This window comes from Phacochoerus africanus, chromosome 15 (assembly GCF_016906955.1).
Source record: "Phacochoerus africanus isolate WHEZ1 chromosome 15, ROS_Pafr_v1, whole genome shotgun sequence".
NCBI classification, from domain to species: Eukaryota; Metazoa; Chordata; class Mammalia; order Artiodactyla; family Suidae; genus Phacochoerus; species Phacochoerus africanus.
In genome coordinates, this window is record NC_062558.1 from 20907017 (window position 1) to 20928664 (window position 21648).

The 21648-nt window shown below is 47.5% G+C and overlaps 1 protein-coding gene across 1 annotated transcript in view; it reads right to left on the reverse strand.

The window, feature by feature from the left end:
- PALLD (palladin, cytoskeletal associated protein) overlaps nucleotides 1-21275 on the reverse strand; it is a 190649-nt gene extending 169374 nt beyond the window's left edge. The window contains exons 1-6 of the mRNA XM_047761258.1: nucleotides 21209-21275; nucleotides 19828-19933; nucleotides 16680-16754; nucleotides 12572-12713; nucleotides 12054-12077; nucleotides 1439-1558 (exon numbers count right to left, since the gene is read on the reverse strand). Coding sequence (XP_047617214.1) covers nucleotides 1439-1558; nucleotides 12054-12077; nucleotides 12572-12713; nucleotides 16680-16754; nucleotides 19828-19933; nucleotides 21209-21216 — 475 coding nt within the window. The 5' untranslated portion in view covers nucleotides 21217-21275. The remainder of the gene's footprint in view (nucleotides 1-1438; nucleotides 1559-12053; nucleotides 12078-12571; nucleotides 12714-16679; nucleotides 16755-19827; nucleotides 19934-21208) is intronic.
- Nucleotides 21276-21648: the final 373 nt, after the last annotated feature.

The following is a 21648-nucleotide window of genomic DNA, read 5'->3' on the forward strand; positions in this document are numbered from 1 at the left end:
TTAACCCACTGAGCGAGGCCAGGGATCAAACCCGAATCCTCATAGATACTAGACGGATTCATTTCCACTGCACCATAACAGGAACTCCTGTGATGGATAAAAATCCTAAAAAAGGAGCCGCTTTTCTAGAGAGAAGATTTTGGGACATCTGTGATTCTGAGCCACTACCGTGGATGTCTGGACGGTTGTTGGCTGCAAGAAGGGAGAGTGGGCTGCGAGTGGGCTCCGGGTGGAGGGTGTGGAGCTCCCAGTGGAGGGGATGGGGCTCCAGGTGGAGGGAGTGGGGCAGAGTCCAGCTTCAGAGTGGTGCAGGGCCCCTGATGCTCCTGGTAGAGAAGGTAGGAAACCCTTGCTCTCAGCCTTATTCCTGGTCCCTGTGTGAAGAGAGGTTTCTGCCTCTTTACAACTGGGCACAGGAGTCACAAACTCAGACCCTTTATCCTTCATCTTGTACATTTTGCTGCATTATGCCTCTTAGGTGGTATTCTTTTCTTTTTTCTTTTGCAGTCACACCCTCTACATATGGAAGTTCCCAGTCTAGGAGTCAAATCACCACAGCCAAAGCAACGCTGGATCCGAGCCACATCTGAGACCTACACCACAGCTCATGGCAATGCCGCATCCTTAACCCACTGAGTGAGGGCCAGGGGTCGAACCTGCATCCTCATGGAGACTATGTTGGGTTCATAACCCACTGAGCCACAACAGAACTCCCTTTTTTTTTTTAAATGTTTTATTTATTTTTATTTATTTATTTAGTCTTTTTGCCTTTTCTAGGGCTACTCCTATGGCCTATGGAGGTTCCCAGGTGAGGGGTCTAATCGGAGCTGTAGCCGCCAGCCTACACCAGAGCTACAGCAACTCGAGATCTGAGCCCCAGCTGTGACCTACACCACAGCTCACAGCAACGCCGGATCCTTAACCCACTGAGCAAGGCCAGGGACCGAACCCACAACCTCCTGTTTCCTAGTTGGATTTGTTTCTGCTGTGCCACGACGGGAACTCCTAAGACTGGTATTTTGAATGTTGGTTTTAACTACACAACACCTTGCTTTAGTCTCTCCGATGAGTCTACTCTCAATGACATTTGGCTTCTATGTATGATCTTACAGTCTCTCTGGGTTTATCTTGAGGATTAAACCATGACTGATGGCCCCAGGAATCAGCCCTCCCATCAGCACTAGTGTGGGGAGACTGGGGGCGGGGGAGGACCTTGGGAGCTGCCTGATCGTCCCCAGGACAGAATCAGCAGGACTGGATAACCGCCCACTGTGTCTGCAGCTATACTGTCATCACCTTGTGCTTCATCTCACTTCCACTCCCGCCCCCAGCCTCCTGTTTCCTGATGAGACCCTGCTTGTTAGGTGACCCTGAAGCAAAGCATTTCTAAGGCTGAGCATCCCTGAGCGGTGTTCCAGGTGGGAAACCCCAGTTTTACCTGAAGTGACCAGCAGCTGTGCGGTGCTGGTGACTGTCCCATAGTCATTGCTGGCAGAGCAGGTGAAAACCCCCGCATCCTCGGGAAACGTCTCTGCGATGACGAGGGTGCAGATCTCCTCTGGAAGGAAGACAGGGAGTAACGCAGGGTAACCCAGGAAGGCGAAACCCTGCCTTTCCAAACCAGACAAGGGTGGGTTCTGAACACCCCTCCGACATCCCCCCGGGGGGTGACACAAGCTATGTGCTGAAATTCCGAGCAGACGCATCTGCTCTAACCGGGGCAAACCCGGATTTACATGGGTAACGCGTGGCAGAATTCTCTGGCTTTCCTGGTGTTTACCGAGGTGGAAAACACAGCCAGTTGGGCTCAATATCACCAGAGCATTTACTTCCAAGTGCTGCAGTGTTGATGACAATGGCAGGACAGATCTGTTTATTTGAATCCTGAACCTAGGTTAAATACTGTGTTTTATAACTTCAAGAATGGATTTCCATAAATCATGGTCAAGCCAAGACCACATCCTGTAAAGCGGCAGCTGTGGTGTGAGGAGGAGGGAGACTGGGAGCTCTGTCTGCTCACCTAGGGCTCCATCAGGTCAGTGCAGAAAACACCCTACTCAACGTGCCCATGCGGGTGGTGGGGGCTGGGAGACCCCACCAACACTGGTGTGGCTGGGAAGGGCGATGGATATTCTTGCTATTTTGATATTTTTAAATCAGTGATTTTTAATTTAAAAGATAAAGAAGGCATTCCCGTTGTGGCTCAGTGGGTTAAGAACCTAACATAGTGTTCATGAGGATTTGGGTTCGGTCCCTGGCCTTGCTCAGTGGGTTAAGGATCTGGCATTGCCATGAGCTGTGGTGCAGGTCAAAGCTGCAGCTCAGATCTGGGGTTACTGTGGCTGTGGTGATGAAAAGGCCACCTGGGAAAGCCAAGGCTTGAGATCCATTTAAAGCACAGTGTTATGCCATCATTATTGACGAAAAGCCTCACTGACCGGATAACAGAGAGCACGAGGGAGGAGCCCCTACATTTTCTGATGGCACAGCACACAGTTCTCAGCTTCCCAGCCAAGGAGGCAGACAGAAAGTGGTGTGGAAACATGCCACGTCGGAGCTGCACATAAGACTAATCATGGGGAAAGTGAGACATATCTAGAAATGGGGGACATATCTAGGGATGGGGACTTTGCAAACTGAATACATATGGTTGCGGGATGAGTTAAAAGTGCACTTGAGGAGATCCTGTCGTGGCTCAGTGGTTAGCGAACCTGACTAGCACCCGTGAGGGTGCGGGTTCGATCCCTGGCCTCGCTCAGTGGGTTAAGGATCTGGCGTTGCTGTGAGCTGTGGTGTAGGTCACAGCTGGGGCTCAGATCTCAAGTTGCTGTGGCTTTGTTGTAGCCTGGCGGCCACAGCTCCGATTGGACCCCTAGCCCGGGAACCTCCATATGCCATGGGTGTGGCCCTAAAAGACAAAAAGACAAAAAAAAAAAAAGTGCACTTGACCAGAGGAAGGGACGCGAAATGCAGGATGTTAGCACTGTTAGGACTGTACAGGGGCTAGCCCCTCACTCCCTCGGGTGAGGTCCAAAGGGATCCTCTCAAGGTCACAATTAACTGATGTTGGGGCCACAGTGCAGGAGGATACTCTCTGTCTCCCATGAGCTCCTTTCTCCTAGAGCACAAGGCCTCCGGGCTGGTCCAGAACAAGGGGAACCTAATGTGAAATGAAGCAATCAAAGATTTTGGATAGGAAACAAGGAGTTTCCTGCAGCTGAGCAGGATCCTAGAAACCCATCTGCATGAGGAGGCAAACTTGTATCCCTAGGATACAAAATGTGGGAAGCATATAAGCACAGCCTGGTTCTGGGTGCAGGGGGTTAAAAAAAGATCCAGTGTTGCCACAGCTGAGGCTCAGATTCATTCCCTGGCCTAGGAACTTCCATTTGCTGTGGGTGTGGCCATAAAAAAAAAAAAAAAAGGTTATGCCATTTGAAGAAAACCTGAATTTGTTTATATAGTTGCCCTTTCTAATCCAGAAGGCCCTTTTGAGAATGAAAAGACCACATCTTTCAAATCTGATTGAACCAACTCCATTGTCTCTGAATTTGGGGGACACTGCTATTGCATAAAATGAGGTATATTCATGTACAGATCGGATGACCGCCTGGACATAACAGTTTACAGCTGGAACAAAAAAATAAGGAAAAAGAAAGCACTGTGTGTTCTTTGGGTGGTCTTCAGACACTGCCATGTCTCAGGGATTTTACTAGATCAAACTGTAGTTGCAAAGTCCCCAAGGTTGTTCTGCTTTGCCTCTCTTGGGAAATGCCATCTGAAATTGACAAGAGGCTCACGTTTTGCTGTGAGAAAGGGGCAGCTCAGCTCTATGAGGCCGACATACAGGCTGAAGACAGCCACAAGGGTGTGAGCTGAGCCTGGCTGCAGCACTGAGCTCTTGTCTGCAGCATCTTATGTGAACAAAGCCCTAAGACATCTGTAAAGTACATTTTGGAGAGGAATGGGAAGCAGGAAATGACTGCTTGTGTTAAGTAAAGGGAGTCAGAGGCTAACTCATTTGTATTAAAAAACTGTCCTTTTAAAAAGATGGAAAAAGTTAAAGTTACTAATAACTCTAATTATGATCCATTTTCATCTAATTTTCCTAAGTGGAAAGTTTTGATTTGAGGGCATATAATAAATGACTAAATTGGAAACTATTTTCGCTGATGGTAAATTGTTTCTTTCTTTCTTTCTTTTTTTTTTACAGTTACCTAAAAATTACTTAATCACATAAATATCTTTCAGAGGTTAACCCCGAATTTCATTTAAGTTCTTGGACACATTTAACTCTTGGTTAAATACAAATGAAACCATTTTGTTTGCAGAAACATAAAATGATGAGGCAGCAAGGATAGTATTACGAAGTCCTCTGGGTAATGGTGGGGGGACGTTTTCATAAATGTCTTCCTTCACAGCTTTTTTTTCTTCCTTTGGGGTTCAGCCTAACTAAAAAGCATCCAGCATTTACCTTCCAAACCACATGGTTTGGCCGACACAACTAATAAAAAAGGACTCCGGGCTAAAATCAGCAAGATGAGACTCAGTGTGGGTAACTGTAAGGCTTGTATAAACTTTTATAAAGGATTTCAAAAAATTGCAAACTGTATCATATAGAGGGAAGGGAATTTAAAGTGCAGTTTATGGAGTAATAATGAAACAAACCGCTGGGTGCCCATTAGTAAGTCTAGGAAATAAACTATGACTAGCACTTTAGAAATGCCCCAATACCCTTCCCAACTGACCTCCCCTTTAGAGATAATAGCTCTGATTTTCTCTCTTTCTTTTCTTTTTTTTTTTTTTTTTTTTGCTTTTTTAGGGCAGCATCCGTGGAATATGGAGGTTCCCAGGCTAGGGGTCTAATCGGAGCTGTAGCTGCCGGCCCACGCCAGAGCCATAGCAACTGCAGATCCGAGCCTCATCTGCGAACTATACCGCAGCTCATGGCAACATGGATCCTTAACCCACTGAATTGGGCCAGGGATCGAACCCGCAACCTCATGGTTACCAGTCGGATTCATTTCTGTTGCACCACAACTGGAAGTCCTGATTTTCTTTACATGGTTACCATATGAGGGTGTATACTTTAAGTATGTGTTCCTTCGCTGTAAAACATTGACTAATAAGCGCTTTTCATGTCCTGTAAAGAAAAGGCAACCCTATCACTGTGAGAAAAAAGTGCAACTTTCCTGTGAGTTTGCAAAAGCCCATGCGGGTGGGGGGACAAGACCACAGGGTTTCCTGGGGAACATGGGGCTCACCGGGTGGGGGCCATCTGGAGGGGCTAAGTGTGGGCAGCCAGTGGGAGAGCTGGTGGTTTCTCTGTCTCCCATTTTCTGTTCTGCTTTGGCTGTACCCACGGCCTGTGGAAGTTCCTGGGGCAGGGATCAAACCTGAGCCACAGCAGTGACAACGGTGGGTCCTTAACCAGCTGAGCCACAGGAACTCCTTCTATTTTCTGTTTTTAAGTTCAATACGGCCAACTTTCAGATCATAGCATCTGCCAAATCAGAGCCCTTCCCTGGGTGGTGACACCAGCGCTCCCAACGGACTCCGTAGGAGTGATGGGGTGGGGGTGAGGGGCAGGCAGAAATGCGGGCTGGGGTCAGCTTACCCCCGCCCCGACTGTGGTCAGGGCAGATATGGGCAATGGCCCTGAGCTCTGAGTGACTGAGCCTGGCCATGTCTATCTCTGTCACACCCCGATGCCTAGCCTGCCACTCGGTGCCAGGGCCTCTGCCTGCATTTGCTCTCCTTTGGCCCCCTTTCTTGCTCTTGCAGGATGAATTCTTGCCACAGGGGTGCACATCCCACAGAGAGGTCATGAACAAGAACCTGGCGACCTTGCAAGTCTGGAAAACCTTGACCCCATCTTCGTGAAGAGTTGGAGACTTGGCTCCGTGTAGAGTTCCAGGTGGCAGGTAATTCCCGACGGAATGTGGAAGGCTCTTCGTCAGCAGCTTTGTGTTTAGTGAGCCCGCCGGGACTCCCAGGTTCTGACCCTGCTGCTTGGTTTCGGCCAGATGCTCCTGGCCCAGGAGAATCACCTCGCCATCCTGCACAGTGTGATCTTCATGTGATACCTTGAATCTGTCCTTCAAGTGTCCTTCGAGTGCAAGTGGTTCACCATACCCTTGCAATCTGGAAATGGGCAGCCTTCAGTTTGGGGAATTGAAAAGTTATTCCACTGGTCATCTCGCCCCTTGGTCCTCTCCTCTGGGAACCCAGATGCACATGCAGGGTGAGCGGTGATCCGACATCCAGTTTTCCTACCTTCTCACCCTTACCTCCCTGCTCTTTGTCTTTTGCTTCTACTGTGTGGAGACTTCCTTAACTTTTTCTTTTTTTGGCTTTTTAGGGCTGCTCCCACAGCATATGGAGGTTCCCCGGCCAGGGGTCCAATCAGAGCTACAGCTGCCAGCCTATACTACAGCCACAACAATGCGGGATCTGAGCTGTGTCTGTGACCTATACCACAGCTCACAGCAACTCCGGATCCTTAACCCACTGAGCCAGGCCAGGAATCGAACCCGCAACCTCATGGTTCCTAGTCGGATTCATTTCAGCTGCGCCACGATGGGAACTCCTTCCTCAACTTTTATTTCCGCTATTTTTCATTCTAGGAGTTCCCTGTTTTCTGAACATTCCTCCCTCTTCCTCTGATACTCTTCCTTGTTCGATGCACACATTTTCCCATCTCTCTGGTGAGAGCGCTGCTTTGCTTTCACATCTTCTTCTCTCTGCAAGTCTGCTTCCTCTCAGCTGCTATCTGGAGAGTCTCCCATTTCTCTGTATCAGCGTGACAGAGGCTTCTTCAGGGCCCTTGGCCTCTTCTCTGCCATGGTTCTGAGCTGAGCGCAGGCTCAGGGCAGCAGAGAGCAGCGGGTCACTCTGGCCTTCCCGGCGGAACAGAGGTGGTCTGCCCTCGGTGCTGCAGACCCTCCTGTGTCATCCTGGATGGGTTTTCTCTCTTGGAATGTTCAGACTGCTCAGGAAGGAGCCCGCCTGCCTCTGCCAGGCCAGCCATCTAGGGGCTAGTGCGGGAGGGGGTGGCGCAGAGGCATTCAGCTCTCAGGATTCCAAGAGCATCCAGTTTTACTTCTTTTTAAAATTTTATTTTTATGGCCTCACCTGCAGCATATGGAAGTTCTTGGGCCAAGGGTCAAATCAGAGCTGCAGCTGCCAGTCTATACCACAGCCATAGCAACCCTGGATCCGAGCTGCCTCTGAGACCTATGCTGCAGGTAGCGGCAATGCCAGATCCTTAACCCGCTGATTGAGGCCAGGGATTGAACCTGCGTCCTCACAGACATTACGTCAGGTTCTTAACCCACTAAGCCACAACAGGAGCTCCACGCAGCTTTACTTCTGGAGCACTGAGTCTACCCTTCTCTCCCCAGAGATGAAACCAAACTTTCTTGGTCCATGAGATGCTAAGTATCTCAGTAATTCTGTATGTGCTCCTAAAAGCCAAAACATACACTGAAGTGCCTTGTTTGCTAAGTAGTTCTTTCCAAAGAACGTCATAATATTCAGGTCTAACAAGGTAGTTATTGTTTTAAAAAATACATGTAAATTGAAGGTAAAATAATCAATATTTGATTCTTAAATCACCACAACCGCTTACTAATGGATGTGTGTGTCCGTCGGGCAATGCACAACCCTTCTTGGAGTCGGACTACACAAGGCCAGCCTCCTTTTATGGTCCAGACCAACTTTCATGTGGTATTTGCTTTTTACCACACACATGCCAATAACTCAGTTTCGCAAAGATATGATGCATAGGAGAAAATGCAGAGAGCGAACGTTGAAATGCAGAACTACTTCAACCCAGCAGTTGCATCTGTCTGATGTCAAGTAAGTCTCATGGTGTTTTTCAAAAATTTCCAACATCCCCAGCAGCTCTGCCAGCTGGTGTGGCACCCAGGGTGCCTTGGCACACAGTCTGGGAACCTCAGGCTTCATCGAACCCACTCTTGTTTCATCCGCCATCTTCACCTTGGAGGTACAGCCGAACACCCTCATGTTGCCCTCCTGTAACTCGGCACCTCAGTACATTTAACAAAATATAATTCACTTCATCCTGTGACTCATGGGATTAGGCCATGGATCCAACTATTTGGATCTAGGATGGGGGCAGGTTGGCAGAGATGCCCCTAAAAGTGGGGGGCACACACTTTTCCATGCCCAGTTCCCCAGCCAGGGAGACTGTATTTTCCACTGTGCAGGCATGAGACAAAGCTACAGAAGTAACTCAATAGTGTGTGTGGCTGTATCTGGACAGCTGAGTCAGGGGCTGAGCGCTAACAGCCGTCACGGTCTTCTGCCCCCTCCCTCCAGCTGCTCTTTGAAGGATTCAATCAGGGTAAAGTCAGAAGGTTGGAGAAAGAGACTCGAGCAGGTACCACGGCAGACGGCTGTGGGTTTTGAGGAAACGGACTGCTCTGGATGGAGTGGACTGGCTGAGTAGTACAGGCTGACTTCTGTCTAGACGAGGAGGGAGTGGGAAACACATTAGACAGAGACAGCTCAGGGGTGACGAGAAAAGCCTGTTTTCACTGCACAAATGCTTTGGGAGGGGATCTGCCATTTCCTTCTTTATCTGCACATCTAATTCCCGATGGGCCTTGTCTAGGCACTGGCGAGTTTCCATTTTATTTCCGGAGCTTTAAAACCACTTACACATGAATAAGAAAAAGGAAGGAGAGAGAAAAGAAGAAAAAAAGATCTGCAGATAAGTGAGGGGTTGAGGAAGGGAGAGGCGGTGAGGCCGGCCTGTGAGGAGAGGGCAGTAAAGCCCACATGCTCAGATACGTCCTGAATTTCAAAGCCACTTACGTTTCAGCATTGGGAGACCATTCCTGACACCATCCTATAACATTTATCTCTTGCCTCAGCTGCCCTGCCATCATGTCTATTTTCCTTTCCCCTGAACAGCAGCTGGAAACCAGCTTCAGAAAAGCCAGCTCCCTCATACACTGTATAAGGCCGAGCAGTCCTGAGGTCCATCTAGCGGATGCAACGTTGGGTCATTTAGGGAAAGTAAACCGTTCAACACAGGTTTTGTTTTTTTCCCCTGGAGGCATCCATGGTCACCGTCCAGCCCAAGGTTAGAAAGCAGTCTCCTATGAGCAAAGGAATCATATTCCCACCTGGTTTTGTCAGGCAAGCCAGAACACTGTTTAACTACAAATACGCGTTACTCTTTGCCGGTTCTGAGGTTCTTACTCATAACAACTCACTTAAGCACTCACTTGAATAGTCGTTCATGCGTGGATTTTATGCAGCTCTACGTGCCAAGTGTGGATTTCCTGAAGCAGAGCACATTAGCGCTCCTCGACGAAAGAAACAAGCAATTCCCGTCGTGTAGTGGAGAATACAATTGTGCAGAAATGATCAGAGGTTGGGGTAGACTAGTCACGCTCTGTTTTTCATAGCTCCTGACACTACACATGTTTTGCTTGTATTGACAGATTTGCTTGAAATATTGCTTGACCAAGGAATACCTGTTTTCAGCAAACGCTATTATTGTGGTTGGGAAGGAGGAGTCTGTTTTCTTAAATGCTTTCAGGTTGAACTGAAGCGAAAAGGAAAAGAAGGCACCCCAGCGCCAGGGTACACAGTTGACAAGGACGCCTTCTACATTCTGCTCTCCTTTGCCTGGTTTTAACCCAAAAGACATTGAAGAACATTCTCAAGATCGGATCACTCCATGGAGCTGCTGAGGGCTGGTTTTATGACAAATTCATAATCAAAACTATATTCTAGGAGTTCCCTTCGTGGCTCAGAGGTTACCAAACCTGACTAGGATTGAGGAGGACGTGGATTCAATCCCTGGCCTTGCTCAGTGGGTTAAGGATCCGGCGTTGCCGTGAGCTGCGGTGTAGTCTGCAGACATGGCTCGGATTCTGCGTTGCTGTGACTGTGGCACAGGCCAGCAGCTGTAGCTCTGATTCGACCCCTAGTTTGGGAACATCCACATGCCCCACGTGCGGCTGAAAAAGAAAACAACAACAAAAAACTGTATTCTAAATGCAAAACAGCAAACACGACTGAGGCACGGATGTGGTGTGTGGGGTGGGAGGTGGGAGGAGTTTCTATCTGCCCCACTCACCCAAACATATCCCTTCCTAGTTGGTATACTGAGTGCTTTCATTTTTCAAACAGATAATGTACTCAGAAACTAAACTGTGCAGTGTCTAACCAGTGTTTTGAATTTTAAGATGATGCTTGGTTTATGATTTCCCAACACAGATCCCAGGAGACACTAAATAAATCATTGTCACCTATGGAGGTGTTGACAGTGGATAAAAAAATGACGAGAAAAGAGTCTCATGAATTCAAACAGAATCCAAAAGGCAACATCAAAAGCAGTCTTAATCCATTCCATCAGGAATGCTTTTAGAACTTTTGGCCCAAGATTTTAGTTTTATTTGTACATAAAGCATCAAAAGAGATAACTTGCTCCATGAATTTGTTCACATGTACTTTCTTGTAGATAAAAGAAGATATTTGGTTCTTACTTTTCTATTTTTCTTATTTTCTCTTTCTTTTTCTTTCTCTCCTTCTCCATCTAGCCAGTGTATTTAAAATAACAACGTAAGAGATGTGCCTTCAGCCCTACAGGAGTTCCACAACAGCTCCTGTAGGAGACTGAGTAGAAGTTCCATGGATCAGGGAACATTATGCAACTTGGAGGGGGGGGCCCTCCAAAGTGCATAACTCGGAAGTTCCCAGGCCAGGACTGAACCGGAGCCACAGTAGTGAAAATGCTGTGAAATGCCTTAACCTGGTGAGCCACCAGGGAACTCCCATCATGCAATTTTAAACAAAGACATGTCACAGGCAGTTGTGTAGTTTCAGAGTTTGGAAAGTGACCACAGCATCTGACACAGTGACAGCACCAGGTGGGCAGCATGCTCCGGGATGACTCAGGACCAGAAAGCAAACCTTGCCACAGCACGCCCTCCCTGCCCACCAGCTTCCTGGGCCAGGTTTGCTGGGACCAGTGTTGGCATCTTCTCATTTTGAGGTTTGACTGAGAAAATTATGCAGGAGGGTCCCTCCCCCACCTCACTGCCCCCTTCCTCACTGTCACCCTGTGTTCCACCTTGCCACCCCCTTCCTCGCTGTTACCCTGTGTCCCACTGAGTGGGATAGGACCTCAGTAGGACCACAGTCTGCTTTCCAGACCAGTGCTGAGATCTGAGAAGTTCAGGACTGACCGCAGACTCTCTGACGGGGAGCTGCCAACCTCCCCAGGGACGGCCAGCGGCAGGCAGGCTCCTGAGAGATATGGAGGGTCCATGCGATACTGAACAGAGGCTCACCTTGCTTCACTTTGGCAAGAAGTGACTGAAACCTGTGTCTTTACTGATGGGAAAAATCCTAAGAAAGCAATCTTCGAGGAGGATGTACTATGAAATACCTGGACAAAAATGTCTGTTTCTCTTATAAACATGGTGTTGGTCTACCAGGAGCCCTAACTATAGGAGAAGTTTGGGGGAGGGGGGCAATGCGCATCTGGATCACATGCTCTGGGCCCAGGGGCACAAGACCTTTGTTCTTGCTCTCAGCACAGTAAACGTTTATGGCCCAGGGCACATAAATGAGAGGCGCCTGCCCGGTGGTCGGTCGTCTCTGCTGACAAGTTCGGGCTGCTCTTGTGTGAGATGCGTTTCCAGGCGGGAGTCTAGTTGTTGGTGGCCTTTGGTCAGTAGAAGTATTTCTACCAGAATTTTAGGAGGATGTTTTTTCATCTTTAGCTCAGTTTGCATTCTGAGTATAAAAGACGACAGTTTGAAAAGCTTCAAGTCACTGAGCTTGACCTGCTTGTCTGAATGGAACCTCATGTTTTACTAATAAAGAAGTTGATGTAAATTGCAGTGTGCAGACCAGCGATAAAGAAGATATTGTCTGTAAGGGGGGTTTCACATTTCCAGGGAACTGCAAAAACATTGTTCTGCTGATGGGTTTAAAACAGAAACAAAGAACTATTGAAACCAAAGAGACACATTACCAGAGAGAAAAAAAAAGGCAAGGCTTCTTACCAGGTTCAGCCGTGGATCGAGGTTCTGTTTCCCACAGGAGGAAAAAAATAAAACAGAGCATTAGAGTGGGGTCCTGTTCATCACAAACCTACCCATCTTTTCCTGTTCCCTCGTCTAGGACGGACGTGTTTGCAGAATCGCTGCAAACTCCACAATAAAAAAGAGAGAGGTGGTAGTGGATCAACTTATAGTCCTACGAATAAACATGAATGCCTGTAACAGCTTCTACTAGGAAATTTTAAACTGCAGCTAGTAGAAGGGCTTTCAGGAGGCTGTGGACCTCTTGAGATTATTGGTTCGTCTTGGAATGCAAATGTCCAGGTGCCCTTTTTCTGAAGGAAGAACGGATAACTTCCAACCGCGTGCCTCAGGGTCCCCAGCCAGCAGGGCGGCTTTGGAGTGTGCCCCCCACACCCCCACCTTGAGGACAGAAGTCCTCAGGGCATCGCACTGTAGTGACTGCGCCCTCGCTGGCTCTCCCGGAGCATGAGACAAGCGGGCGCGGGCCCCTGCCTTACTTTTCTGTAGGATCCGGAAATCTGGAGAGTCCTGGATTTCACTGCCCTGTCGGAACCACCGCACCTGCAGCGGGGGCGCGCCTCGGACCCGGCACTCCAGCACCACCACCTGGCCCTCGGTCGCCGCGATGCTCTGCAGCTCCTGGAAGGCAGGGACATGCCGTCAGACCACTCCGCAGCCGCGTCGGCTCCTGACACGGAGCGGACCTTCCCAGCCTTAGAGCCCATCCCACCTCTAAGCCCACAAAATGAAGTTATCAGCAAGGCTGAGCAAGGGCCCGCGGAGGCGCTGGGCCCATCCTGCAAGTTTACGGCTCTAGTGTTTACGGAGTTTTCCATTAACAACTGTCACCTTCCTGTGTCTACCCTGAAGAGTGAGCTGGCAGAGGGCAAACTTCTTAAAACTGCTACACTCCGCCTGCGTGTAGATCCCCGGGGAACGGACAGGAAGGGAAGGAAATCTTGTCTTCCAAGCCCAGACCTTTCCTCCAGGCCCCCCCCCCTCTGCCCACCAGCTTTCTGAGCCAGGTTTGCTGGGACCAGGGTTGGCATCTTCTCATTTTGAGGTTTGACTGAGATAATGAAGCAGGAGCATCCCTCCCCCACCTCGCCGCCCCCTTCCTAGCTGTCACTCTGTGCCTCTGCCTTGCCACCCCCTCTCTCGATGTCACTTTTTGCCCCCGACCTCAGTGCCTCCCCACTGCACCTCTAGACCAGTAACCTTTTACAACTCAACAGACTAGAAGTTCATTTGGCCTCACAAATGCAAAGAGGTAAATAAAGCTTGTAAGATGACTATTAAATACCGGAGGATAACAGAGGCCTCCCTCCTCCGGAATTACTCAGCGACAGGCCCATTTACATTTTTTGATTCTTTAGACTTCCGACTCCAGAGTAACGTATCTGATAGGCACGTAGAACTTTTAACCTAAGTCAAACATGACGAAGTCATGCAGCTATCATAGAGCAAGAGCAAGCACATTCATGTTAGGATGTGTGTCTTTTTTTTCTGTCTTGTTTTCTATTTTACCTTCTTACAAAGAGACAGCAAATGGAGTGCTGGGAAAAACAGATCCTGTAGCAACTGGCGAGCCATGAGTGCACTCCAGCTGTATGGAAAACCTCAAAGCTGAGGACGTGGGCAGAAACAGAGAAGTCCAGGGCGAAGTCTGGGGAGGCATTTGGTAGGAATTTTGATGGCTGAGAAGGTCTTTTTTCAAATGAGAAGATTAAGATTTTCTGAGTGCATTCTTACTCTGCCGTTATTTTCAAATGTAGAAAAATGTCGGGTTTTAAATAGACTTTTGCTTTCTTTCTTTCTTTAAAAACTGGAGTATAGTTGGTTTTTCTTTTTCTTTCTTTCTTTCTTTTTTTTTTTGTCTTTTTGCCATTTCTTGGGCCGCTTCCTTGGCATATGGGAGGTTCCCAGGCTAGGGGTCTAATCGGGCTATAGCCACCGGCCTACACCAGAGCCACAGCAACACGGGATCTGAGCCGTGTCTGCGACCTACACCACAGCTCACGGCAACGCCGGATCCTTAAACCACTGAGCAAGGGCAGGGATCAAACCCGCAACCTCATGGTTCCTAGTCGGATTCGCCAACCACTGCACCATGATGGGAACTCCCTATAGTTGGTTTTTCAATGTCATGTGTCAGGTGTTTGGCACAGCAATTCATTTATACCGAATCTATCTATCTCTATATCTATTCTCTTTTTTAGATTTTTTTCCCTTATAGGTTATTCCAAAATATTAAGTATAGTTCCCCGTGTGACTTTGACCTTCCGAATGGTCCAGAAAGAGCTAATTTAGTGGATCAGCAGGAAAGGGGTGGCTCAGGGGTCCAGCTTGTGTGGACTGATGATTAAATGCCTCGGGCACGTCTGCGAAGCATTCGAGGTCCATCCAGATGGTGCACAAATATTCTTCAGGTGTGAGATTTCATACAGCAGGGGGGAATTCTGGTTTTACTCAGAGGATTATGCATTTTGTCCAAGCATGGGAAGAAGTGGGAGGCAGAGGACGGGTGACGCCAAGAACTTTCAGAGTTGGAGTCCAAAGTCATTCGGGGATGGCCCCAGCTCCTCCTGGAGCAGCTGGTTTTCACAACAGAAGCTGCTATCCCCATGGCTCGCTGGACAGAATACGGGGCAGGGTTGGGGAGGAGCCAGAGGGAGGCCGAGCCATCTCCAGAGGCTGACCTTGGTGGTCTGGCTCATCCACTGGGCAGAGTCTGGGCATCTTTTGTTGTTAGGCCCTCTGGGCACTGGGGTTCCTTGGAGGGTCTGACTGTCTGGGAAGAGGCACCATTGGGACAGACTGCTCCCCTGGCCTCACATGTGGCCCTGGGACCCGCGTCCCAATGTCCCCACAGCTCTGAGGCCCCAGCTCAGCCCCAGGGAAAGCTGGGACCCTGCCAGAGCTGTGTGAGATGGAGGCAGAGCCCTCCCCCACAGCACAGACTTGATAAGCCTCAGCCGTGAGGTGGGGGTGGGGGGGCATGGGCATCAACTGTGTCCCAGAAATAACGCAGCAGGTAAGAGATTTCCTGGCCAATTGCACGAAGCTATTTGTATAAAGCTCATAAACTACAGGTAAGTGTTTGGAGCCCAACCCTCTGTAAACAGTTCCTGCTCTAAGCACCTAAGGATGACCTCATAGGCTATGATTATGCTACCAGCGTCGTTGGTGGGTTTTACATGTCTTCTTTCTTCTTGGGTATTTTATCCTGGGTGGGGGGGATGTTTAAGGTTGTTGACAACCACTATCATTTACTGCCTCTGTCCTCCAGTAAATACTGTCTAGGAAAAACAGCATTAAACAGCTCTTTAATAAAGCTGGAGCTGGGCGGGCTTAGCAGAATCGTTTCCCACATGAAGACCAAGCATGTGCTCTTGTGCTTGTCTGAGCAGATGACTGACGGATTTATAGAGATTTCTTTCACCTTCATCTCTAGTTACTTGGAATGGATTTTGTGAAAAGTGTGAGGTTGGGGTCCACCTCTGCTGAGGACCGCTCAGCCCAGTAAGCCTCAGTTACCATGGTGCTGGGGTGTCTTGGGGACACTCGCTGGGCCCTGTCCATTGGTCTGGTCTGGAGCCAGCACTGCTCTCCTGGTGCTCTGGCCTTGGAAGTCTTGACACCTCCGCCTTCTCCTGAGGGAGGGCCTTGCTGCTCTCACCACGTTTTCCTCCACAAAACATTTAGGGTCCAACTGCCAAGTTCAACATCAAACAAGGAACCTGCTGAAATCTGAGCTGGATTTGCATCAAACTTACGGACTGATCTGGGGTCTTGACCTCTGAAGGTGTGCCAGTGCACAGGTGCGTATCATCATTTATCTCTGCTTTTTAACATGTCTTTCAATAAAATTTATAATTTTCTCAAAATTGGGGGCAGGGAGACAGAGAAGAAATACTACATGGGATCATTTCTTTTTCTTTCTTTTTTTTTTTTTTTAGGGCCGCACCTGTGGTATATGGTGGTTTCCAGGCTAGGGGTTAAATTGGATGTGTAGCTGCTAGCCTAGGCCACAGCCACAGCAATGAGGAATCCGAGCCATGTCTGCGACCTACACCACAGCTCATGGTAACACCAGATCCTTAACCCACTGAGGAAGGACAGGGATCAAACCCGCATCCTCATGGTTGCTAATCAGGTTCGTTAACCACTGAGCCCTGATGGGAACTCCAACATGGGACCATTTCCAAGCTGAACAGTTGGCCCATGAAATGCATGTTATCAACTTGGCCATGCAAAGCACCAATGCCAACTGTGAATTAGTCAGTTTTTGTAAGATGTATTTTATAAGGCTTGCCCATTCTCCCAGTTCCCTACCCAGCATTTTGTCTTGTTTTTTTTGCATATCCCCCCCTCTATTTTGAACCCTATCAGGCTGAATGTGACGGTGCACACACTTCACAACCCCTCACAAGATTACAATCCTGCAGCAGCTGTGAGATGAGTATCCATTTAGCCCCAAAGGCAACCCTGATAAAGCCTGCTGATCCACTCCTTTTAATTTTTAAAGACTTGACATGAAGCCACATGGGAATGGAATTTAAGATTCAGACTAAATCCCCAGAAAGAGACCCGAAGAGATCAAACCTTGGTGAAGACGGGAGGGAGGCAGGCAGCTGCAGGTCCATCTGGCCGGCAGAGGTACGAGGTGGGGCTGGGGGCCTGGAAAGCAAAGCACATGGATCAAACTCTAACATACAAATGCTGACAGATGGGCTCCAGGGACCTGGTGTTATTGGGATGGCGCCCATGAAGGACACTAAAGGGGGACCGCACAGCCACCCCCTCCCACCCCAGCACACATACCCTCTATCCTCATCTCACACCTGTCCTCTGTTCAAAAGGCTAGTCAAGGCCCTCAGGGACCCACGTGCTTCTATAGGCTATGATCCAGTGGGTTCCTGTGTGTAGCACTTCCACAAGGGTCTTTTTCTGTTTTATTTTGAAATACAGGCTGTACTCACTGAATGCAAAGCATATGCTACTGGTTATCAAACATCTACCTATCTCATTTTTAATCTGAATCCTTTTTGATGTACAGATTCCAAAAGAAAAAAAAAAGGAAAAAATACGGTATTTTTTCCTTTTTTTTTTTTTTTTTTTAGGGCTGCATTTGTGGCGCATGGAAGTTCCCAGGTTAGGGGTCGAATTGGAGCTATAGCTGCCAGCCTACACCATAGCCACAGCAATGCCAGATCTGAGCTGCATCTGTGACCTACACCACAGCTCATGGCAATGCTGGGCCCCTTAACCCACTGAGCGAGGCCAGGGATTGAATCTGCATCTTCATGGATATTAGTTGGGCTTGTTACCACTGAACAACAATGGGAACCTTCCAGTATCTTTTTCTTGATGTGCAAAAGGCAAAGGTGCTGAAACACCACCTCACTTTGGGGAAGGGTAAGGATTTCATAATGAATGGAAAGCACTTCTTTGAGTCTGATTATTTATTTTCAAACAATCTGGATTGATTCATTTTTACATAAGTGATTGCCAGCTTCCTAGCCCAAGATGATGGTGACCTCATGGTATGTGTGTAAATATAGCCTTCCCTCAGTATCCCTGGGGTCCTGGGACCAGAGCCCCAGGGACACCAAAATCCAGGGATGCTGAAGACCTTATGTAAAATGCACAACAAGCATGTTTCTACTCTCAAGTGGCGGAATCTGCGGATGTGCTGCCACGGATCTGGGGGCGGCTGTGGACCACGGGGCAATGCCGGGAAAGCTGGTCGTCATGGAGATGCTTGGCCTTCCTCACCCTCTCTGGACACTCTGGGCTGGCCTGTGGTTCAGGAGGCCTGGGTCTCACGGTCTTTTCTTGCCTAAAGCGTGTGTGATCACTTGTGTGGCATTTACCCTGTGCCAGGCACTGTCCTGAGTCTGTGAAGGAGAACTCATTGGACCCCCATGATACCCTGAGATGCATGATCTCACTGTCAAAGTTTCACAGATGCAGAAATGGCACAGAGAGGTCAGGTCACCTGCTCAAGGGCCGCTGGTTAGTCAGTGGTGAGGCTGGGATTCACACTGGCAGCCCTGGGGTTGTCCTTGCCATGTAGCTGGTGTCATATTGCCCAGCACATCAACAGCATTTCTCTGTGCACCTCCTTCTCCCAACTGTAAAAGTGAGGTCTATTCCCTTCCACTTGGTGTTCCTGACACATTTAAACCATTTCTCTATGTACTGTTCACACTGTGTTTTTCTGTCCTGAGGCTGCCCTGTGACACCTCAATATAGTCATGTTCAAGAAGTGCTACATGTGTACATTTCCTGTTCCCCACTCAGAGTTTATAAACTTTGGGAATGGAGCCACTGATATTTTTTTCTGCCATGAAATGCCTAGCACGGGGCTAAGCATTCATGAAATATTCACTAGTATGTAATTATCAAACACCAAACAAGGCCACTGCCTTAGCCAGAATGATTTTTATGAATCCTGGTTCAGGGGTTTAGAGGAAATATCTACTATACATGCTGTGTCTGAGTAACTCGTACTGGTTGGTGCTTCTCAAGTTTATGAGCACAGATGTGTCTTCTGCGCACCTACTTGACACAGAGCCTGTCACACCCTGCACTTTCTAAGGTACCTTTGGGAGCTCAGTAACTGGTACACACACTCATGTACTATGGGAGCTCAGTAGCTGGAGGACACACCCGTGGACCTAGGGGAGCTCAGTAGCTGGAAGACAGGCCAGTAGGGGTCAAGGGTGAGCTCATATTCTGATAGTGCTGGGTTAAAAACGCTCATCACAGCACAAAGGCCAGGTATCATGTTTGATTTAGAAACATTTAGATTTTAATTTTTTTTTTTATGGCCACACTTGTGTCATATGGAAGTTCATAGGCTAAGGGTTGAATTGGAGCTGCAGTTGCTGGCCTCCACCACAGCCATAGCCACACCAGATCTGAACTGCCTCTGTGACCTACACAGTAATTCATGGCAATGCCGGATCCTTAACCCACTGAGCAAGGCCAGGGATCAAACCCACATCCTCATGGACACCAGTTGGGTTCTTAACGTGCTGAGCCACAAAGGGAACGCCCTAGATTTTATTTATTTTTTGTTAAAAATACTTCATGTTGTTCGTGTTTGCAAAGTAAACTTATGTAATTATTTTCCAGGAGTTTGTACTGCTGTTTCCTCTTGGCTAATGCAGTCTTGCGATGAAATAAATGCAGGATAAAAATTCGTGGTGATGGGGGTCTGGGATGGAAATGCACAAAACTGGGTTGTGGTGGTCACTGTGCAACTATAAATGTAATAAAATCCACTAAGAAAAAAGAAAAGAAAATGCATGGTGAAGGGATGTAATGAATTTTTTCCCGTATTATCTGCTTAGCTCTTTGAGGATGGGAAAGCTTTTGTCAGTATGTGGACTTTTCTTCTACTTTGTTTTCAATGAGCTAATGAATTTTCTAAATGGAAATGGGCACAGATGTGGGGGAAAATCAAACAGTGACAGCTAAAACAGAGCCCAGATTATTGGCTGCTAGAAAGACAGGTTCCCAAAGGAAATGCAATGTTCATTAATCGGTGCTGTGTCTTTGACTAAAAATTATGTTTAGTGCATTAAAAGGAAGAACTTTACCTACCATTTTCTTTTCTCCCAGTTGTGTTTCCACTTAGAGAATATTTTAAGGGAGGGCTAGTTAGAAGCAAAGCTAAATTCTTTGACCCAAGAAGTCTGCTAATGAGCTTGACTCCTTTTGGGCTGTGGTCAAGCACACACACCTGCTGAACGGGGACAGACAGTGGCTGAATCACGGCGGTGGTCACCCCTGTCTTGGGAGACGATGATCCTATCGTCAAGGAAACGGAAGTTGTTTTCTTCTGAGCTCTGAAAGATAAGGAATCAAGTGCTCAGTCAGAATTTTTTCGGCACGAAATACTCCTCGAAATATTTCCACACAATAGCCCAGTGTCTGTGGATAATCAACTGGCTGCCACTGTCAGTGTTTCACAAACGGGGACCCACCACCGCAGTGAGAATAGTAGTTGTCAGTATATGCACAGAATGACCCCAACAGACACAGGCAAAGTCAACACATAGATGAAAGAAGAGCAGCTCATGTAACCATGTATCTCAGGTCTTACCTGAGAACCCAAAACACTGAACTTGAAACTCCTAAGAGAAAAGAAAAGCCTTGGAAAAAGCCCAGGCTCTAGCAATAAGCAGATAGCTGACACATTTAGGGTCTGGGCTCCGTATTTAATCTGAAGGTCTGGGTGTCTGTTTTAAGTCTACCAGCTGTTTTTTGTTCTAGCTTCTCACATGTGTAAGGCTGATAGCACCTTAAGATTTTTGTCTTCTCGGTCCATAAAAGCTAGTGAGGTGGGGAGAAAGGTTAAGAAGAGTTTCAAGGCCTAGTTTCACTAAGTTAAAATCTAAAGCTGTGTAACCTCCAGCAAGTAAGGTCACTTCACTAAACCAGGGATCCTTATCTGAACACAGAGGTGTCAGAGCATACGATCTTACCCAAGTCCCTCTAGCGTTAATATTCACTGGTTATTTGATTCTGGATGGATGCAACTGTTATTATGTATATGCCAGCAAATCAAAGACATTTATTGGCACCATCTGAACATTCATGGAATTTTCCAAAGAATTCTGGTAGATTTTATTTTATTTATGCGAAATAATTAAAAGGCTAACATTTTACTAAAAATGCATATATATATATAGGAAAAACTAAATTTTAAGACTTTCATGACAAGATCTAACTGGAAATAAACTTTATCCAAATGTACACCTATTTCTGGCCTAATTAGATATTTTCTAATTTGCGTGAATAAATTGGTCATCTCATGTTTTTAGTAATGATTTAAGTAATTTTCCCTCAATGTGACCATTCTTTTCCTATACTTATAACCAGTTCATTGTCTTGAAACTAACATTGTGGATGGTTAGATTTTGGCAGACCGATGATGAAACACAGGCTTCAATGTTGGAATTCGTAAGTTAAAACTGGGTCCAGGTTCAAATAATTGATCTTTGATTGACATCAGCTGACCTTTCCCTTCAGCGCCCAATACAAGTGGCGTCACACACTGTCACAGTCCACCATTCTGTTGACATTCTTTGCTTACAGTTGACGGAATTGTAGGCACTTACTGTGGCATGGCTCCAGGTTTTGACTTGAAAGCTACACTTTCACTGTCAGAATCGGATGAACTGGCACCTGAGTTAAAAATAATAATAAAGAGGTTAAGTAGGATCTAAAACTGCTTCAAAGGTAATGCTCAAAGGTAATGCTCATTATTTCCAAACAATGACAGGCAAAGTCTTATTCTGAAATACAGAATGGTTCAGATCATTTTATTTGTTTTTTCAGATAATCATTGAAAAGAAGAACTACCTGGGAGTTCCAATTGTGGCATAAGGGAAAGGAATCTGACTAGTATCCATGGATGCAGGTTCGATTCCTGGTCTCACTCAGTGGGTCAGAGATCCAGCGTTGCCTTGAGCTGTGGTGTAGGCTGACAGCTGTGGCTCTGATTCAATCCCTGACCTTAGAACTTCCATATGCTGTGGGTGTGGGCTTAAAAAGAAAA